The sequence below is a fragment of the Arachis duranensis genome, chromosome 3 (genome assembly GCF_000817695.3).
Source record: "Arachis duranensis cultivar V14167 chromosome 3, aradu.V14167.gnm2.J7QH, whole genome shotgun sequence".
Lineage (NCBI taxonomy): Eukaryota > Viridiplantae > Streptophyta > Magnoliopsida > Fabales > Fabaceae > Arachis > Arachis duranensis.
Window position 1 is genome coordinate 114,791,449 of NC_029774.3, and position 15,709 is coordinate 114,807,157.

A 15,709-nucleotide genomic window follows, 5' to 3' on the forward strand; every position below is an offset into this window, starting at 1 on the left:
AATCTCAAATTTTAGGTATCCCAATAGATTGGACAACTTCCAATTTTAGGTACACAATACATCCACACGCTCTTCATATATTTACCAAATTTTTTCTTCATTTGCACTCTCTAAGATTTGAACCTTAGACTTTTGAGGTGAGGAGGGAGAGATATGCCATGTGAGTTAAGGCTCATTGGCGGGAACTCGATTCTATTTGGTCAGAGAGGGAGCTGGATTTATAGTTATCGAAGCCCAACTAATCCTTTTCCGTAGCCCAAACGGGATTTCAAAGGCAAATCCAAACGAAACCCACTTGAAAGCTCAATATCCCCAAATGGGTCGGATACAAAGGAAGTAAGGGCAAAAGCTAGAACTCAGAAGTCAGAAGCACAGATTGACCTAAAATGCAAAGTCAGAACTTAGAAGGAAACTAAGGTAGTATTGTCGCGATTCTGCTGTCGGCACGAAGGAGCTGCCGAAGCGTGGAGTCGCCAGGGAAGAAGGTGGAATCGTGTTCCGCTGCCGTGCTGATTGGTGGGTTTGTGGCCTAAACTAGTGACCTGATCCGATCAAATATCTAGAAACAGAGATCCTCTACTTGGGTTTCGGTCATTCCGCACCAGAAACTACGACTCAAAACCAATGTTTTAGAAACCGGATCGGACCGATCGGTTGGACCGATTCAATCGCAAGCAAACAATATTAACAGTCCAATCAGACATGTAAAACTGTTGTTTAAAAAATCGTTGAGAAACCGTTAAACCGACTAAGAACCAGCCGGTCGGATCGAACCAGAACCCGTCCGGTTTAAACAAAAACGGAGGCTCCTTCGTTTCTTTCTCCCTTTCTTTCATTCAGAAAGAAATCACACAAACCCAGCCAAAAAACCCTAGCACTGTAAGCCTACCCCACCGCCGCAAGGAGTGGCATACTGCCGCCGTCCATTGCACTCAAAGTTCGCCATCCGTCCGTCTATCTAGCTTCCCTCGTGCTCCAAGTCTTCAACCCCTGTTCGCTGTCACCGATCGCGGCTGCTTCCTCGAGCTCGGCGTCCGTCGTCTTTGTCTGCTCAGCCGCGCTTCCGTCGCCGTTTGTGTGCCGTTTACGTTCGCGTTTCTGTCGTCTTCGTTCGCGTTCTTCGTCTTTCAAGTTTGCTCGGCGTTCACCGTTCGCGTTCACTCGCCGTTCACCGTTCGAGTTCGCATTCGCGTTCGTCTGGAAGCCACGTTGCTCTGCTTCAAATTCTGCGACCAACCCGCGCGCTCCACCTAGCCGTCGAACTGCTCTCTTTTGTCGCCGCCGTGAGTTCCCTAAACCCGCCACCAGACAATACACTCACACAGCACCAATACTCTGCTTCAAACTCTGCAACTTATGATTTCCATTACAATAAGTAACTCTTTGATTTGGTAGTGGTTTGGATTTTTTCATAGACTGAATTAAAGTTACAATAGTTATGTTCTCTTCTCTATCACATTGATATTAAGCTTTGAATTCTCTTATTTCGTTTTAATTTTACCGCCTCAACATGTTTGATGAAATGCTTTAACCATATTTCTGGTTGGTTTTATAATTTTTAGCTTTTAGAAACTTAGTAAGTTGATTGCATGTGAAATTAGAATAATTGGATCTTAGTAATTAGGAAATTTTAGCTGCACAAATAGCATCTTTGCAGAAAACATATTAACATGATGATTCCACTTGCATTAGTGTTCTTCTGGGTTGTTCTGTTGTTTTTCTGTTACTTCTAATTTTTTTTGTTTTTGTTGTGATTTTCTGTTCTTTGGTTTGGGTATTCTTCACTTTCCTGTGAGCTTAGCTTTTAATTCTTTGAGCATACACGTATCAAATCATTGTTTTCAGCAATGGTGATTTTTAGATTTTTTTTTGGGTTGCTTTGTTTTAAATGTTCCTATTGTTGTTGTTGTGTTTTTGCTGTGATTTAAATGTTCTTTTGATTTTTTTTTCCGAATGCCCAGTCAGTACCTGGTTGACTGGTTTTGCTCACCGATTGTATTTGATGATAAATTTTAAATTGATAACTCTATTACTGCTTTACTGTCTGTTTCTGTCTAGTACTGATTCACTGTTCCTTCATTGCTTTTTTTTGTTGTTGTTAATCATTGTAATGAGCTTTGTTAAAATTGGATTGAAAACTGTTAATCTTTCTTCTTTTTTCACTGTTCTAACTTCTGTTCTTATTAAAAAATTTGCAATTGATGATCTTTTGATTTATTATATGCTTCATGTTTTCATTGTTCTGTTCTTATGAAGAAAAATTTGCAATTAGTGATTGTATGATTCATGTTTTGATTGTTCTGTTATAAAAAAAAATTCTGTTTTCTTCATTTTGTTCCTTGTTTGGTTGCACTGTCCCTGTTCTTGATCTCTGCCGACTTGCTACCCCTCCTCCGTGTTGGATTTTTTTTGGTTTCAGGCTTTATTGTGTTTTTGTTTCAGGCTCTGTTGTGTGTTTATTGTGCAACACTATCATTTTTTGTTTTACTTTTTTACTTGGCTACATTAAGAGAATATTCTCTATCTTTAACTTGTGCATTGTAATTCAATCCAGCTATTTTTAATGGAAGTATAATTATGTTAATTGTCAATAAATTTGCTGCAAGTCATTGCATATTTTGATGATTAATTACATTTAGTTGGTGATATTTTATGTAGGGTTTTAAATTTCAAAAATATTTAGGATGTTTATTTATAATTTATTTATTATTTTATTATGGAACGGTTTTTCCAGTTGAACTATGGTTAGACCGGTTGGACCAGTAACTAGAGCAGTTTGATGACTGGTCCGGTTTTCAGAACCTTGCTCAAACTACATCACTTCAATTGAAACTGCACTCTGCAATATCTTTGAAGAATCAGACTTCTTAAAGGGGTAGATGGGTGATCGGCAATTAGGTGAGCAACAACAGCAGGGGGTTGATCAGCAACTAGCATCTTCTCCCGCTGCTTCTACAAAGGATGATATGGTTTCTTCTGTTATGGCTTTGGAGGCTGCTTTGCTTCCCTGTTTGCCTGCCCGTGAACTTCAAGCTATTGACCGTTCTCCCCACCCTTCCCATCAGAGTCAGTTACTACCAACCCCTTTTCATTCCAACTTTCCCGTACTTTTGTATAACCTATCATTATGTCAAATGTTTCTGTCTTTTTTTTTTGGGTAGGGTGTAAATGATCATTAACAATTTAAAATGGGATGTGTTTTTACTGAGAAAGAGCAATTTTGATTTTTTTTTCCACAGAATAGATTGATTTTTTAACAAGCTATTCTATATTATTGTCCTGCACTCCAGTGATTATAAAATTTTGCACTGAGTAGAACACCATGTGTGTCAGAAGAAGATATAGTAGTCAAGACTCAAAGAATTGCTTATATTACTGATCATCTATTCAAACTAAATTAAGAAGAAAATGTGGGTAAATGCCTCCGAAATAATTCTTAACAGTGAAACCATTTAGGTATTGTTAGAGGGGGTTTTCTGGACATAGATACATACATATATATGTACATATTACACACCAAGTCATTTAACTTTATCATTTAAGATTGTTTTTCGAACATATGTTGTAGGATATTACTGATTTGTTTCCCGTGTTCCATGTTTTCATAGTTTTGTGAATTTTTTATGAAATTGTGAAAACAACAAAATCTTATCTCCCACATTCACTATTTCTTTTACAAGATCCTGATAAAAAAGAAAACATAGGGAATGAAAATATTAAATGAAATGGAATTCAAATAGAGTTATTTGCAAAGCCATCTCGGTCTAAATAGAATTAGACCAAGTAATTTCACATGAAGAAATGTGAAAGTAGGGGCTGCTAAGTGTCGATACCCAGAATTAATTGAAAATGAATTTTTGGTACTGGTCAAGAAGGGACTCAAATGGTTTTCTCATTTTGCAATGCATGATGAGATAAACATATTATGTAACCTAACTTGCTTTCATTTTTTGGATGGTTTTTTATCAGTTGATGTGGATAGGTATGCTAGAGATTTTATGGAGGCTGCCAAGAAGTTACAGCTTCATTTTATTAGTCTGCAACGTGAGGATAAGCCGACTAAAGTTGAAATGCTTAGAAAGGTATGGTGGCGACTGCAGTACTTTAATGCTCTTACACCCACTGACCGGGTTATATCATTATAGTTATTTCTCTTGTATATCTTGTTGAAGCAGGATATCACTCTCATGGAAGAAGAACTTGACAGGAAAAATGAGCTGATAAAGAAACAAGAAAGTTTAGTTCTGGAGTGGAAAAAAGAGTTGAAAGAGCAAATGGACAAACACAAGACTGAGTTGGAAAGGGTCTAGCGTAAGCTCAGGTCACCTTTGTAATACCGGCCACACATGTATTAAGTTAGCAGTTTATGTTATATATTTTATCTTCTTTTGGGGGCAAGTTTTAATTGATGATTAGCCACGCCGCAAAACATGAGTTGTTAGATGAGATGATTCAGAACCCAGTTTGTTTAATTTTGATGATGAAAGCTGAGGAGGCAGGAGTATTATGTGCTTGCTAAGTCGCAAGTCAATATGAGGAATGCAGGGATTGAATATGGAGCTCGTCAACTGGACGATGTCCTTGTAGAATTCTCTCCCGAAAACATACAAGACTTTCGAGTCATTGACAAATTGAATTGCACCTCATGAGAGTTTGACTTTTTAGGAAATATAACTCAACAAAATGTATTATTTGTATGTTATAATTGATTTTGGACTAGACTTTTGAAACTTCTCTATTGAATGGTTCAGTTTTCTGGAAATTGGAAATACAGCGTCGTCGGTTTTGCTATTCCGTACTGTCTCAAGAAATAAAGAAATATGGCTTATTTATCTTGTTTCATATTTTAAGTTGACAGACAATTTTTCTTTGTCAACATGACTTTGTTGATTAAAACTGAAAGTCCAGTCTTGTATGACCAATTAATCATGGAAGAGTCTAATATGGTGAAAGTATCTAATGGTTTTTAAAAGATCAAGATGCTTAGAGAAATTTAAATAAATTTGGAGTGGAATTGTAAATATATTAATATAAATATTTTTGTGTAGAATATTTACAAATTTGTTACATGTTCTTGTCATTTTTCATTTTTATTGGATTTAAGCTTTTTTTTATTTTAGACATTTTTTTAAATAAATAATTTATTTATTGATATATATTATAAAAAAATGTATATTTTTTATTATTTATAAAATAAATAAATAAATTATTAATATATAATTCTTAAAATAATTTAAATTTTAAAAAGATATGTGTATTAATAAAAAATGAAAATATTTTAAAAGATATCTAAACAAGTAATTACCTTAATTAATTTATTAAAAACATTATTATTAACAAAAATTTGTCGACCTATATCTATCAAACTATATTAAACAATTGCAATTGTTTTTAAAATAAACTCCTTCTGAAATTTTAATATTTTAAAATAAACATCAAATTTTAATTTTTATTATAATTAAATAATTTTAAAAATAAAATAGTATTTTTGTTTTTTAATACTAATACTAAAAATATTATTTTTTTGTAATATTAAAAAAAATCTTTAATCTTTCCAAAAAAAATTAATTAAAAAGATGTTAGTCCATATGGCTGACAGCCAAAAAAACGCGTCTGAACACTGGATACATGGGTCTATATATATACCTAAGAATAAAACAATTTTCTCTAACCTCAGAATCAAGCCACTTGATTTCTTGGTCTTTGTCTCAGAAATCCCCAAAATTTCCATCCGAAATTGTTTTACTTTCATCTCCTTGCATTCTTTCTACACTGGATTATGCTCTTCTCTTTCCACGCCCCAGAGCCAAACTTTTCCCAACTCTGACCCTAACCCTAATTAATCATTCTCCCCTTCTCCTTCAATCTTCCACCATCGATCTCCGATTCCAGCTCTGCAACCGCACGCGGAGTTGTTCTGATTCTCTCATTCAAGAGTTTCAATCGCAGAGGCTCGTCCAAATCCGAGTTCGCAGTTTCGCCTCCTTCACGTTCTTCCCCGAGTTGGGTCGGTTGTCGAAGCGTGACCGTCGGAAATTGTTGCTGTTCTTCCTGCTATCGATTCGACGATTGCATCGCTCAGCTCCTAACTGTCGCTGTGCCGGTGCCACGGTGGTTTCTGTTTCCATAGAGGATTTCGACGGAGATTCTTCTCTTGGATCGGTCGAATTCGGAATACTCTGATTTGTGATGGTTTTCATTGAGAGCAGCTGCAACACAATCTGAATTAGCGGAGATTCTGAATGCGTAACGGAATTTTGTGAAGAAGTTCAAGATTCCGCGTTGATTTTTGCTGGCAGAAGAGAATTCTAGTAGTGCTCGTTCTCTCAGCCTCAGTCTCAGCCTTGTGGGCTCGATTGATCGATCTTAACCCTAGTAATTTGCAAGTGGAGGACAAAAACAGAGAAAAGAAGAAGAAAGAAATAGAGCTTTGGATATAGTATTGTACTGTTTGTTTTGTTTTGTTTTGATTTATTTAATATCAAGGGCCATTCTAGTTTTGGAATTTCATAGGTCCTTTTGATACATTGTTTATTTTTGTTATCGTTGATCTTAATCTTTTTTTTTTTTACATAGAAAGAATGGCGGTGTATTATAAATTTAAGAGTGCAAGAGATTATGATTCAATTCCCATGGACGGTCCTTTCATCTCTGTTGGAACATTGAAAGAAAAAATATTTGAATCCAAGCATTTAGGCAGGGGTACTGATTTTGATCTCGTGGTAACCAACGCCCAGACCAATGAAGGTTGGTTCTGAGGCTTTTTAATTAAAACTATTGCTATTCTCATTCATCTGATGCTTTTTAATTAAAACTATTGTTATTCTCATTCAGATAGCTGTTTGGGTGGCGATACCATGAGTTTGGGGGGTTAATTGTAAAATTAAAATATGGAACTATTGCATTCTCTTTGCCTTTGAGAAGGGCTTTCGTGGTTAAACTCTCAGTGTTTATCATGTTCCTCTGAAAGTAAACATTTTTGCTAGTCTTGGCTTTCAGGAGTTCATGGTGTTGAAGTTGAGTTTGATGTTTTATTTTCATGCACTGACAGTGTTGTTTTACACTGTGTCCAATAAAAATCAGGGAATTGTTGTGTTTGACAGTTAGATACTCCTTCTCATGAATTCTATTGGTTAATAAATATATAAGATTACACTGTCAGTACATGAGAATCACTTTACGATGAAATTCTTGGTTTGTAGTGTTTTTTATTTGACTAACATTGGCCTCCACCTCTTCTATTGCAAAAATCAAACGAAAAGACAATGAGAGAATAGGAAATCCTCAAAGTTAAAATGCTTAGAATGTAGGCCAGGGTGTTGAGAATTTGAGTTCCAGTGAGGTTGTAAGCTAGTTGTAGGAATTACAAGTGCCCAAACCTTGCAGGATTTGCAGCATGGTAGTTAATATATATAATTGCCTTGATGAATGGCATATTCAGTGTTTTATAGCTGCTCTGTCTCTTTGGAATTTCAGAATATCTTGATGAAGCAATGCTGATTCCTAAAAATACCTCAGTGTTAATTCGTCGGGTTACTGGTCGGCCACGTTTACCAATTGTTACTGAACTAGAGTATTATCTCTAATCTTTAATCTTATTACTGTTGTTGGTTTTTGGACTATTGTCATGCATCATGCATGTTGGTTTCTGAAATGGGCAGTCATGGGCTTGCTATTCTCATCTTGATACTTCACGTTGTAGTCACACAGTTTTCCCAAGAAACTACCCTTTTGATTTGTGAGAAAAATTCTGCGTTGAGTTGCTACTTTCCTTGGCTTTTGCAGGCAAAAAAAGGTGGAAAATACGGCTATGGAAGCCGAACCTGAAAACAGCAGCTTACCAGCTGAAGATGCATCTGCTGTAAAATATGTAAGTCCCGTTTTGCTTTCCATGTGTTTTATTTAATAAACAATTCCACTTCATTCCTATTTTATTTACCTTCTCATAACATGACAGCCAGAAGATTCAGATTGGGATGAATTTGGAAATGATTTGTATGCGATTCCTGATGTACCACCCATTCAATCAAGCAACTTAATTCCTGAAGCTCCTCCAACCAACAAAGCTGATGAAGAAAGTAAGATAAAGGCTTTGATTGATACTCCTGCCTTGGATTGGCAATGGGGAGTAAACTATCCACTTTCCTTCAGTTGTCTTTCTTTATTCTTGGAATCAGCATAAAAAGGGATGATGACTGTAAATATGAATATGAATTACTAATAAGTAACTTCGTATTCTTTTTCACCTGCAATAATATGGTCAATAATCTCTGGTGGAAGGGATTGCTCATTCTGGAATCAGCACCTGTACTAGAGGAGCAGTTGTTTCTTATTTACCATCATTCCTGCATAAGGATTTCTGCAGAAAATTTCATTTCACATACCAAATGTGCTTTGTTTTGGTGAAATCATTGTCACTCTAGACTTCGCGATATCTAAAGTTTCCTTTTGGCATGCAGTCAAGGATCGGACTTTGGTGCTGGTAGAGGTTTTGGAAGAGGTATGGGTGGACGGATGGGGGGTGGTCGTGGTTTTGGTGAGTTTCCTTTTCCTATTCTATACAAGTTTGAGTCACTGCCTGCTTTGAATACTGATTTTGATATTACTGTTCTAATGCTTATTCACTTACTGAGTAGGGCTGGAGCGGAAAACACCTCCCCAAGGCTATGTATGTCACAGGTGCAAGGTTCCTGGTATTTCCTAGACTCTTTATTATTATCAGGGAGAAAAAGGGGCTCTAAATCTGCTTAAATTGCTGGATGGCATTGTCGGTTATGCTTAGCTTACTTATTAAACTTTTTTTGTAGGCCATTTTATTCAGCACTGCCCTACAAACGGTGATCCAAATTATGACATCAAGAGAGTTAAACAACCTACTGGTATTCCGAGATCCATGCTGATGGTGAACCCACAAGGTTCCTATGCTCTACCAAATGGTTCAGTAGCTGTATTGAAGCCAAATGAGTGAGTACATGTTAGTTCTTTGTCTCCATTCTGTCATATGTAGGACTGATATTGTATTTCTCACCTAATCCTGCTAAACAGGGCTGCTTTTGAGAAAGAAATAGAAGGTTTACCTTCCACCACACGTTCTATTGGGGATCTACCACCTGAGCTCCACTGCCCCTTGTGCAATGATGTGATGAAAGATGCTGTGCTGACAAGCAAGTGCTGTTTTAAAAGCTTTTGTGACAAATGTATGTTTCTTTGTCTTCCTGAAGAAGTCCTGGTTTTTAGAATTTGAGTAAATACTTACGTTTTTAAACTTATAATTCTTCATTAAGCAAGTAAAGAATGCTTTAGATGATATAATCTCTCCTCAGCCTTTCTTCCCGATGTACAAACATCTCAGATGAAGTTTTGTGAATATCATTCTGAAATTTCTTTTCAGGTATTAGGGACTATATTATCTCCAAGTCCATGTGCATATGTGGTGCAACAAATATTCTTGCAGATGATCTTTTACCAAATAAGACCCTAAGAGATACTATTAATCGTATATTGGAGTCAGGCAATAGCAGTGCTGAAAACTCTGGGAGCACCTTTCAAGTTCAAGGTTATTGAAACTATTTATCATGTGACTCTTACGTGGACTTTATTTGGCTAAAAATTTATTGAAACTAACATGCAAATTGCAATTGTTTTCTCCTCCTTTCCAGATATGGAGTCTGCTCGTTGTCCACAACTGAAGCTTCCATCTCCAACCTCATCGGCTGCATCTAAGGGAGAACCAAAGGTTTCACTTGTTCATGAAGGAATGACAAATGCACCGGAAACTGTTGATGATAAAAATACAGTTTCTGCTCCAGCTCCATTGCAAACATCAGAGCAAGTGAAGCCCAGAATGCCTGATGTAAGTGAAGCTACACATGAGTCGATGAGTGTAAAGGAACCAGCCTCACAAGGGAGTGCTCAGTTGGTTGAGGAGGAAGTCCAGCAAAAAATGGTTCCTGCCGAGGCAGGTAATGTAGATTGCTTATGACATCGTGTGTAAGACATGTAATAATTTATTTTCTTTGATGACAATCTCATTTGTAGTTTCAACTTTCAACTTTGCAGGAAAGATGAAAAAAAGGAAGAAAGTCCGTTTGCCTGCAAATGGTAAATCTACTCTCCTGCATTTGAATCTATATATTTATGTTCAAATCTGGACATGTATCTGTAACTTTTCCTTTATATTAAACTTTGCAAACCGGATTGCTGCTTGAACATTCGGAGGAGGAGTACAATACAGAGGTCCTTTTTTTTTTTTACCTCTATTTATGTTAATTGTAACAATGTCAAATTATTTTTATCTCTTGCAGATTTTCAGTGGAAAACCCCACACGACCTTGGGGCTGAGACCATACACTTCTAGAGCTTCTCTCCATAACTCTAACTTCTTATTTAGGTCTTCCCTTGATTCTCCCATAAGGACGATATCATCGGCAAAAAGCATGCACCATGGCACAGGCTCTTGGATGTGCTCTGTGAGTACTTCCAAGACTAATGTGAAAAGGTAGGACTTAAGGATGATCCCTGGTGTAATCCTATACCAATAGGGAATTCCTCTGTCACACCACCTTGAGTCTTCACACTAGTTGTGGCCCTATCATACATGTCTTTAATTGTCTGAATATATGCGATCCTTACTCTCCTCTTTTCTAAAACCTTCCATAAGACCTCTCTTGGTACCCTATCATACGCTTTTTCTAAATCAATAAACACCATGTGTAGATCCCTTTTATTACTACGATATCTCTCCATCATCCTTCTTAATAGGTATATCGCTTCAGTGGTAGATCTGCCTGGCATAAATCCAAATTGGTTCTCTGTTACTTGTGTCTCTTTTCTTAACCTCCGTTCTATCACCCTTTCCCATAACTTCATAGTATGACTCATAAGCTTAATCCCTCTATAATTTCCGCAACTTTGTATATTCCCCTTATTCTTATAGATAGGTACCAAGGTGCTCTTTCTCCACTCATCAGCATCTTCTTTGACCTTAAAATCTCATTAAAAAGCTTGGTTAACCAGTTGATGCCTTTTCCTCCAAGACCCTTCCAAACCTCAATCGGGATATTATCAGGTCCTACTGCCCTGCCATTTTTCATCTGCTTTAGAGCCTCTTTTACCTCGAAGTCCTGAATCCTTCGATAGTAGTCAAAGTTTTGATCTTCTTCCCTTCTGCATAATCGACCAAGGCTCGGAAGAGTCTTCTGTCCCTCATTAAATAACTCGTAGAAGTAGCTCTTCCACCTTTCATTAATCTTCTCCTCTTGAGCCAACACCTCTCCATCCTTATCCTTTATGCACTTAATCTGATCCAAATCTCTCGTTCTTCTTTCCCGGCTCTTTGCAATTCTATATATACCTTTTTTTCCTTCTTTCGTGCCCAAAGACTGGTAGAGACCCTCATATGCTCTTGTTCTTGCTTCACTTACAGCCACTTTTGTCTCTTTTTTAGCCGCCTTATATTTTTCCCAGTTATCTGCACCGGAAACTGTTGATGATAAAAAAACAGTTTCTGCTCCAGCTCCATTGCAAACATCAGAGCAAGTGAAGCCCAGAATGCCTGATGTAAGTGAAGCTACACATGAGTCGATGAGTGTAAAGGAACCAGCCTCACAAGGGAGTGCTCAGTTGGTTGAGGAGGAAGTCCAGCAAAAAATGGTTCCTGCCGAGGCAGGTAATGTAGATTGCTCATGTCATCGTGTGTAAGACATGTAATAATTTATTTTCTTTGATGACAATCTCATTTGTAGTTTCAACTTTCAACTTTGCAGGAAAGAAGAAAAAAAAGGAAGAAAGTCTGTTTGCCTGCAAATGGTAAATCTACTCTCTTGCATTCGAATCTATATATTTATGTTCAAATCTGGACATGTATCTGTAACTTTTCCTTTATATTAAACTTTGCAAACCGGATTGCTGCTTTTGAACATTCGGGGGAAGAGTGCAATACAGAGGTCTTTATTTTTTAACCTCTATTTATGTTATTTGTAACAATGTCAAATTATTTTTATCTCTTGCAGATTTTCAGTGGAAAACCCCACACGACCTTGGGGCTGAGAACTACATGATGCCAATGGGCCCAGCACCTGGTTACAGTTCATACTGGAATGGCATGCAACCTTGTATGGAAGGATTTATGGGACCATATGGTGGCCCGATGCAAATGATGGGTTATGGCCTGGGCCCCTTGGACATGCCATTTGCAGGTGGTCTGCCTCATGATCCATTTGGCATGCAGGGTTACATGATGCCTGTTGTTCCACCTCATAGGTATGTACCTTTTTTTATTATCAAAATTTGTCTTGCATATTTAGATAATTACTATTTTAGAAAGCTAAATTATTGTTTAGGGATCTTGCTGCTGAGTATGGGATGGGGATGAATGTTCCACCTCCAGTTATGAGTAGAGAGGAGTTTGAAGCTCGGAAAGCTGATCGTTGGAGAAAGCATGAAAATGAGAAACGGATTGATAGGTAAAACAGAATTACTCCTGGATGGCAATTCATTTTATTTTATATATATATAATCAATTGACACCAGTGTCGATCTAAGTAAATATTTACTGTTCAACTTTTTATTTGTGTAATTTTTGAAAAAAATCAACCATTGGATTAGAAACTTATATATTATAGATCAACTTAAAAATATTTTGTCAATCTAAAATCATTTGTTATATCTTTTATGCACTTGAAAATAATGTAATATGTTTGTTCAAAATATACATAGATAAAGAGGTCTTCAATTACATGTTTGTTAATGTTCGATTTTGGTAAAATGTGTTATAGATGATCTTTATTATTTGTTAGTGTGATCCAATAGTTGGATCGAAAAATATATATCCTATAAATAGTTATGAGCGCCACCCAATTTGTTGACTTCTCTAAAAATGATGGAAAAAGAATAGACTCTTTAACATGAGAAAAAATCTTCTATGATGAATTCAATAATTGTTGGAACTCTCAAAATGAAGGGGAAAAAACCTAAGCAATGAAATTCTAAATAGGGCGGAAGTTCTAGATAAGGGATTTATGCCATTGGATATATTCCAAAAAACGAATTATATATATATATATATGGAATTTAAACTTAACAGTGAAATGTCTGTTACCACCGAGTTATAACTGTTTTAGACATGATTTCTCGTCTATATTATCTTTTGCATATTTCTTCTGTATTTTGATTCTGTTTTGTTTACGATTTAACATAATTTTACTTTCTAATAGTTATGATTTGTAGCGTGTACGGCTATCCTTTTTCCTGGGTTAATAAAGGACAAGGGTAGCATGTTAATCATAGCAAAAGCTTTGGTTTACAAGATAATCTATTCTTTATTGACGTTGTCTAATGAATTTTTTGTTGCCAAATTTTCCAATGTTATCGTGGTTCTTGTTGCTTGTAATTTTATGTGGGTTATTTTCGAGGTATTTCTGTTTTGTTTATCATTGTTAATGAGTGTTTCTTTAATGAAATAGGGATTTCTCCAAAGATCGAGATTTTGGTAGGGAAGCGAGCAGTAGTGGGGATGTTCCTATGAAATCAAAAACTGTATGTGCATTTTCTTCTCTTATTTTGCCTTTATTTATCTGTGGACTTGTATGCATCATTTACCTTTCTAGGTTTTTCCCACTAAATTTTGGTAGAAACTTGAACCTTGAGCTTGAGCAGTAATTGCTTTAGATTATGCCATTAACTGTTTTGGCTTCTTAAATGATGATAGTAGTCTTTAGCAGTTAGTCTTGCTTGTTTTACAGAGTACTATTCTTGTTGGTCATAAATGGTTGAGGGAGCAGTGCCCACTCAGAACCATGTATCTCTAATCAACAGCCACCGGTTGGTTTAAAGTTGATTAAAAGGGAATTGGTATAACTAGATTAGAGTTGCATTGCTGCATTTGGATGGTAACAGTAATGTGATTAAATTTATATGCTCTCTCTGGATTCAGAGTCTCTGTAGCGGTCATTTATGGACTATTGTTTTTCGATATTCTTTGACCCAATGATACCTTTAGATTTATGGCTTTTATCCTGGTTGCAAGGGTTCTGTTCATAATTGTTGTCCACTAATGAGGGCAGGGTATAGTGATTAAAATTTAACATTCCTAATTTTTGTCTATATGGTTTTAATAACTAATACATGGTCTGGACTGCATTATTTATTTTTCGAACATAAAACAAACTTGGGTCAGTATATTGTTAGTCTGTTTTGTGGCAGTTAAATGTTTTATTTGTCATTCTTGTCATGTCATAGATCTGCCTTTTGAGAGGTAAACTTCTAGTCTATATTATGCAGGGTCTAGAAGTTGTAACAAGGGTAACAAGGATGAGTGTGCCACCTTGTGCGCCAAACAAAAACAAACACAAACTGCTCAAACTATGTGTCCTAAAATGATGTGTTTTGAGCGAAAAAGAATATCATGTGCATTGAAACTAGTGTGTTACTCATGTTTCACTGGCTTGATTCCTTTAAGTTCCAAGACGGAGTTAGTTAATATAAGCTGTTAGAATGAATAATTCTAAACTATCATGAGTTAGCTGCTTGAAATGTACAAAATGTGTAGCAATGCTGGCAAAGATCGATTGAATTACTAGAATGCACAACACGCATGAAGTGTCTTTTGGAAAATGAATATGAAAGGGAGCTTTTAATGCTGTCCTCCAAGTCACTCTTAAGCTATCTTCCTTAATTAAATTCATTTGGGTGACCATATTTCTGTCCTGTGTTAGTGTTCCTTAATATATAGAAAGAAAACGTGATTGGTGTGCTATGTTGCTTACATATTATTATTTGTAATATTATTGTCATTGGAAATTATCATGGAATATTGTGGTGTCAAGAGGAATATAAAAAAAAAAAAATAATTAAAAGAACTAAAACCATGTTTCAAACAAAAGTTTTGTTTTTTTAACGCAGAAATCACTTCCAGCACCTCCAAGTAGTGAGTACCACCATCCTCAACCCCATCGTCACCGTGATTGGTCTCCACCAGAGGTGGAGCCTCCACGTCCTATCAAGAGAAAAGCTTCCACCACGTCCTATCAAGAGAAAAGCTGACTACCATGTGGATCGGGAATGGGAATGTGAACGTGACCATGATCATGATCGTGATCGTGACCAGAGGGACCACCGTGATCGAGAAAGAGGCCATCACCACCATCGCCACTCTTCCCGGATGTCATCTGTGTTGGGAATAAGGAGTATGACCACAATCCAATCAATCATGTTTCAAATAATTTGTTACTGTTATTATATTAAAATGTTAATATAATAACGTCCTAGATTAAATTTAGAGATTTATTATTATGATAGTGATCATAATATTGAGAAATAAATCTTTTATAATTTAATCTAAATTGTTCTTGGTCATAGGATTATTAAAAAGGACATTAATAATCCGGAAAGATCAATATATATATAATGGTCTTCATTGGATGAAAATTAATAGATCTCATTTATTAAATTATATATATAGATGGTACATATAGAGATATGACCATTGAACTGACTCACTTTGAGAATTCCTAATGGTTATAATTACCGCATATTTGTCAATAGGATATTCTCAAGATGAACATAGTAATAGAGTTTCCTTTGACCTGCGACTGTCATAGTAATTAACAATGTATTTATTATACTTTGATTCCGGACACCTAATACCCTAGGGTGCTAGTTGAATGGATATTGGGTATGATTTAAATACTTGTAGAATTAATGATCAGTC

At 36.1% G+C, this 15,709-nt stretch overlaps 1 protein-coding gene and 1 pseudogene across 1 annotated transcript; both read left to right on the forward strand.

The window, feature by feature from the left end:
- The first annotated feature begins 830 nt into the window (after window positions 1-830).
- On the forward strand, window positions 831-4,762 carry LOC107480328 (mediator of RNA polymerase II transcription subunit 28). Its single transcript, XM_021138862.2, has 4 exons — window positions 831-1,283; window positions 2,735-3,066; window positions 3,970-4,082; window positions 4,176-4,762. The coding sequence occupies exons 2-4, from the start codon at window positions 2,880-2,882 to the stop codon at window positions 4,308-4,310; spliced, it is 435 nt and encodes a 144-aa protein (XP_020994521.1). The 5' UTR covers window positions 831-1,283; window positions 2,735-2,879; the 3' UTR covers window positions 4,311-4,762.
- A 921-nt stretch (window positions 4,763-5,683) lies between these two features.
- Window positions 5,684-15,709, forward strand: part of LOC107480329 (E3 ubiquitin ligase PQT3-like) — a 15,147-nt pseudogene continuing 5,121 nt past the window's right edge.

What these genes read in the sequence shown, in the direction of transcription:
- LOC107480328 (XM_021138862.2), top strand. Translation starts at nt 2,880, where the DNA reads ATGGGTGATCGGCAATTAGGTGAGCAACAACAGCAGGGGGTTGATCAG. An exon ending in TCCCCACCCTTCCCATCAGA is followed by an intron (nt 3,067 to 3,969) that starts GTCAGTTACTAC and finishes GTTTTTTATCAG; the next exon opens with TTGATGTGGATAGGTATGCT. An exon ending in AAGTTGAAATGCTTAGAAAG is followed by an intron (nt 4,083 to 4,175) that starts GTATGGTGGCGA and finishes TTGTTGAAGCAG; the next exon opens with GATATCACTCTCATGGAAGA.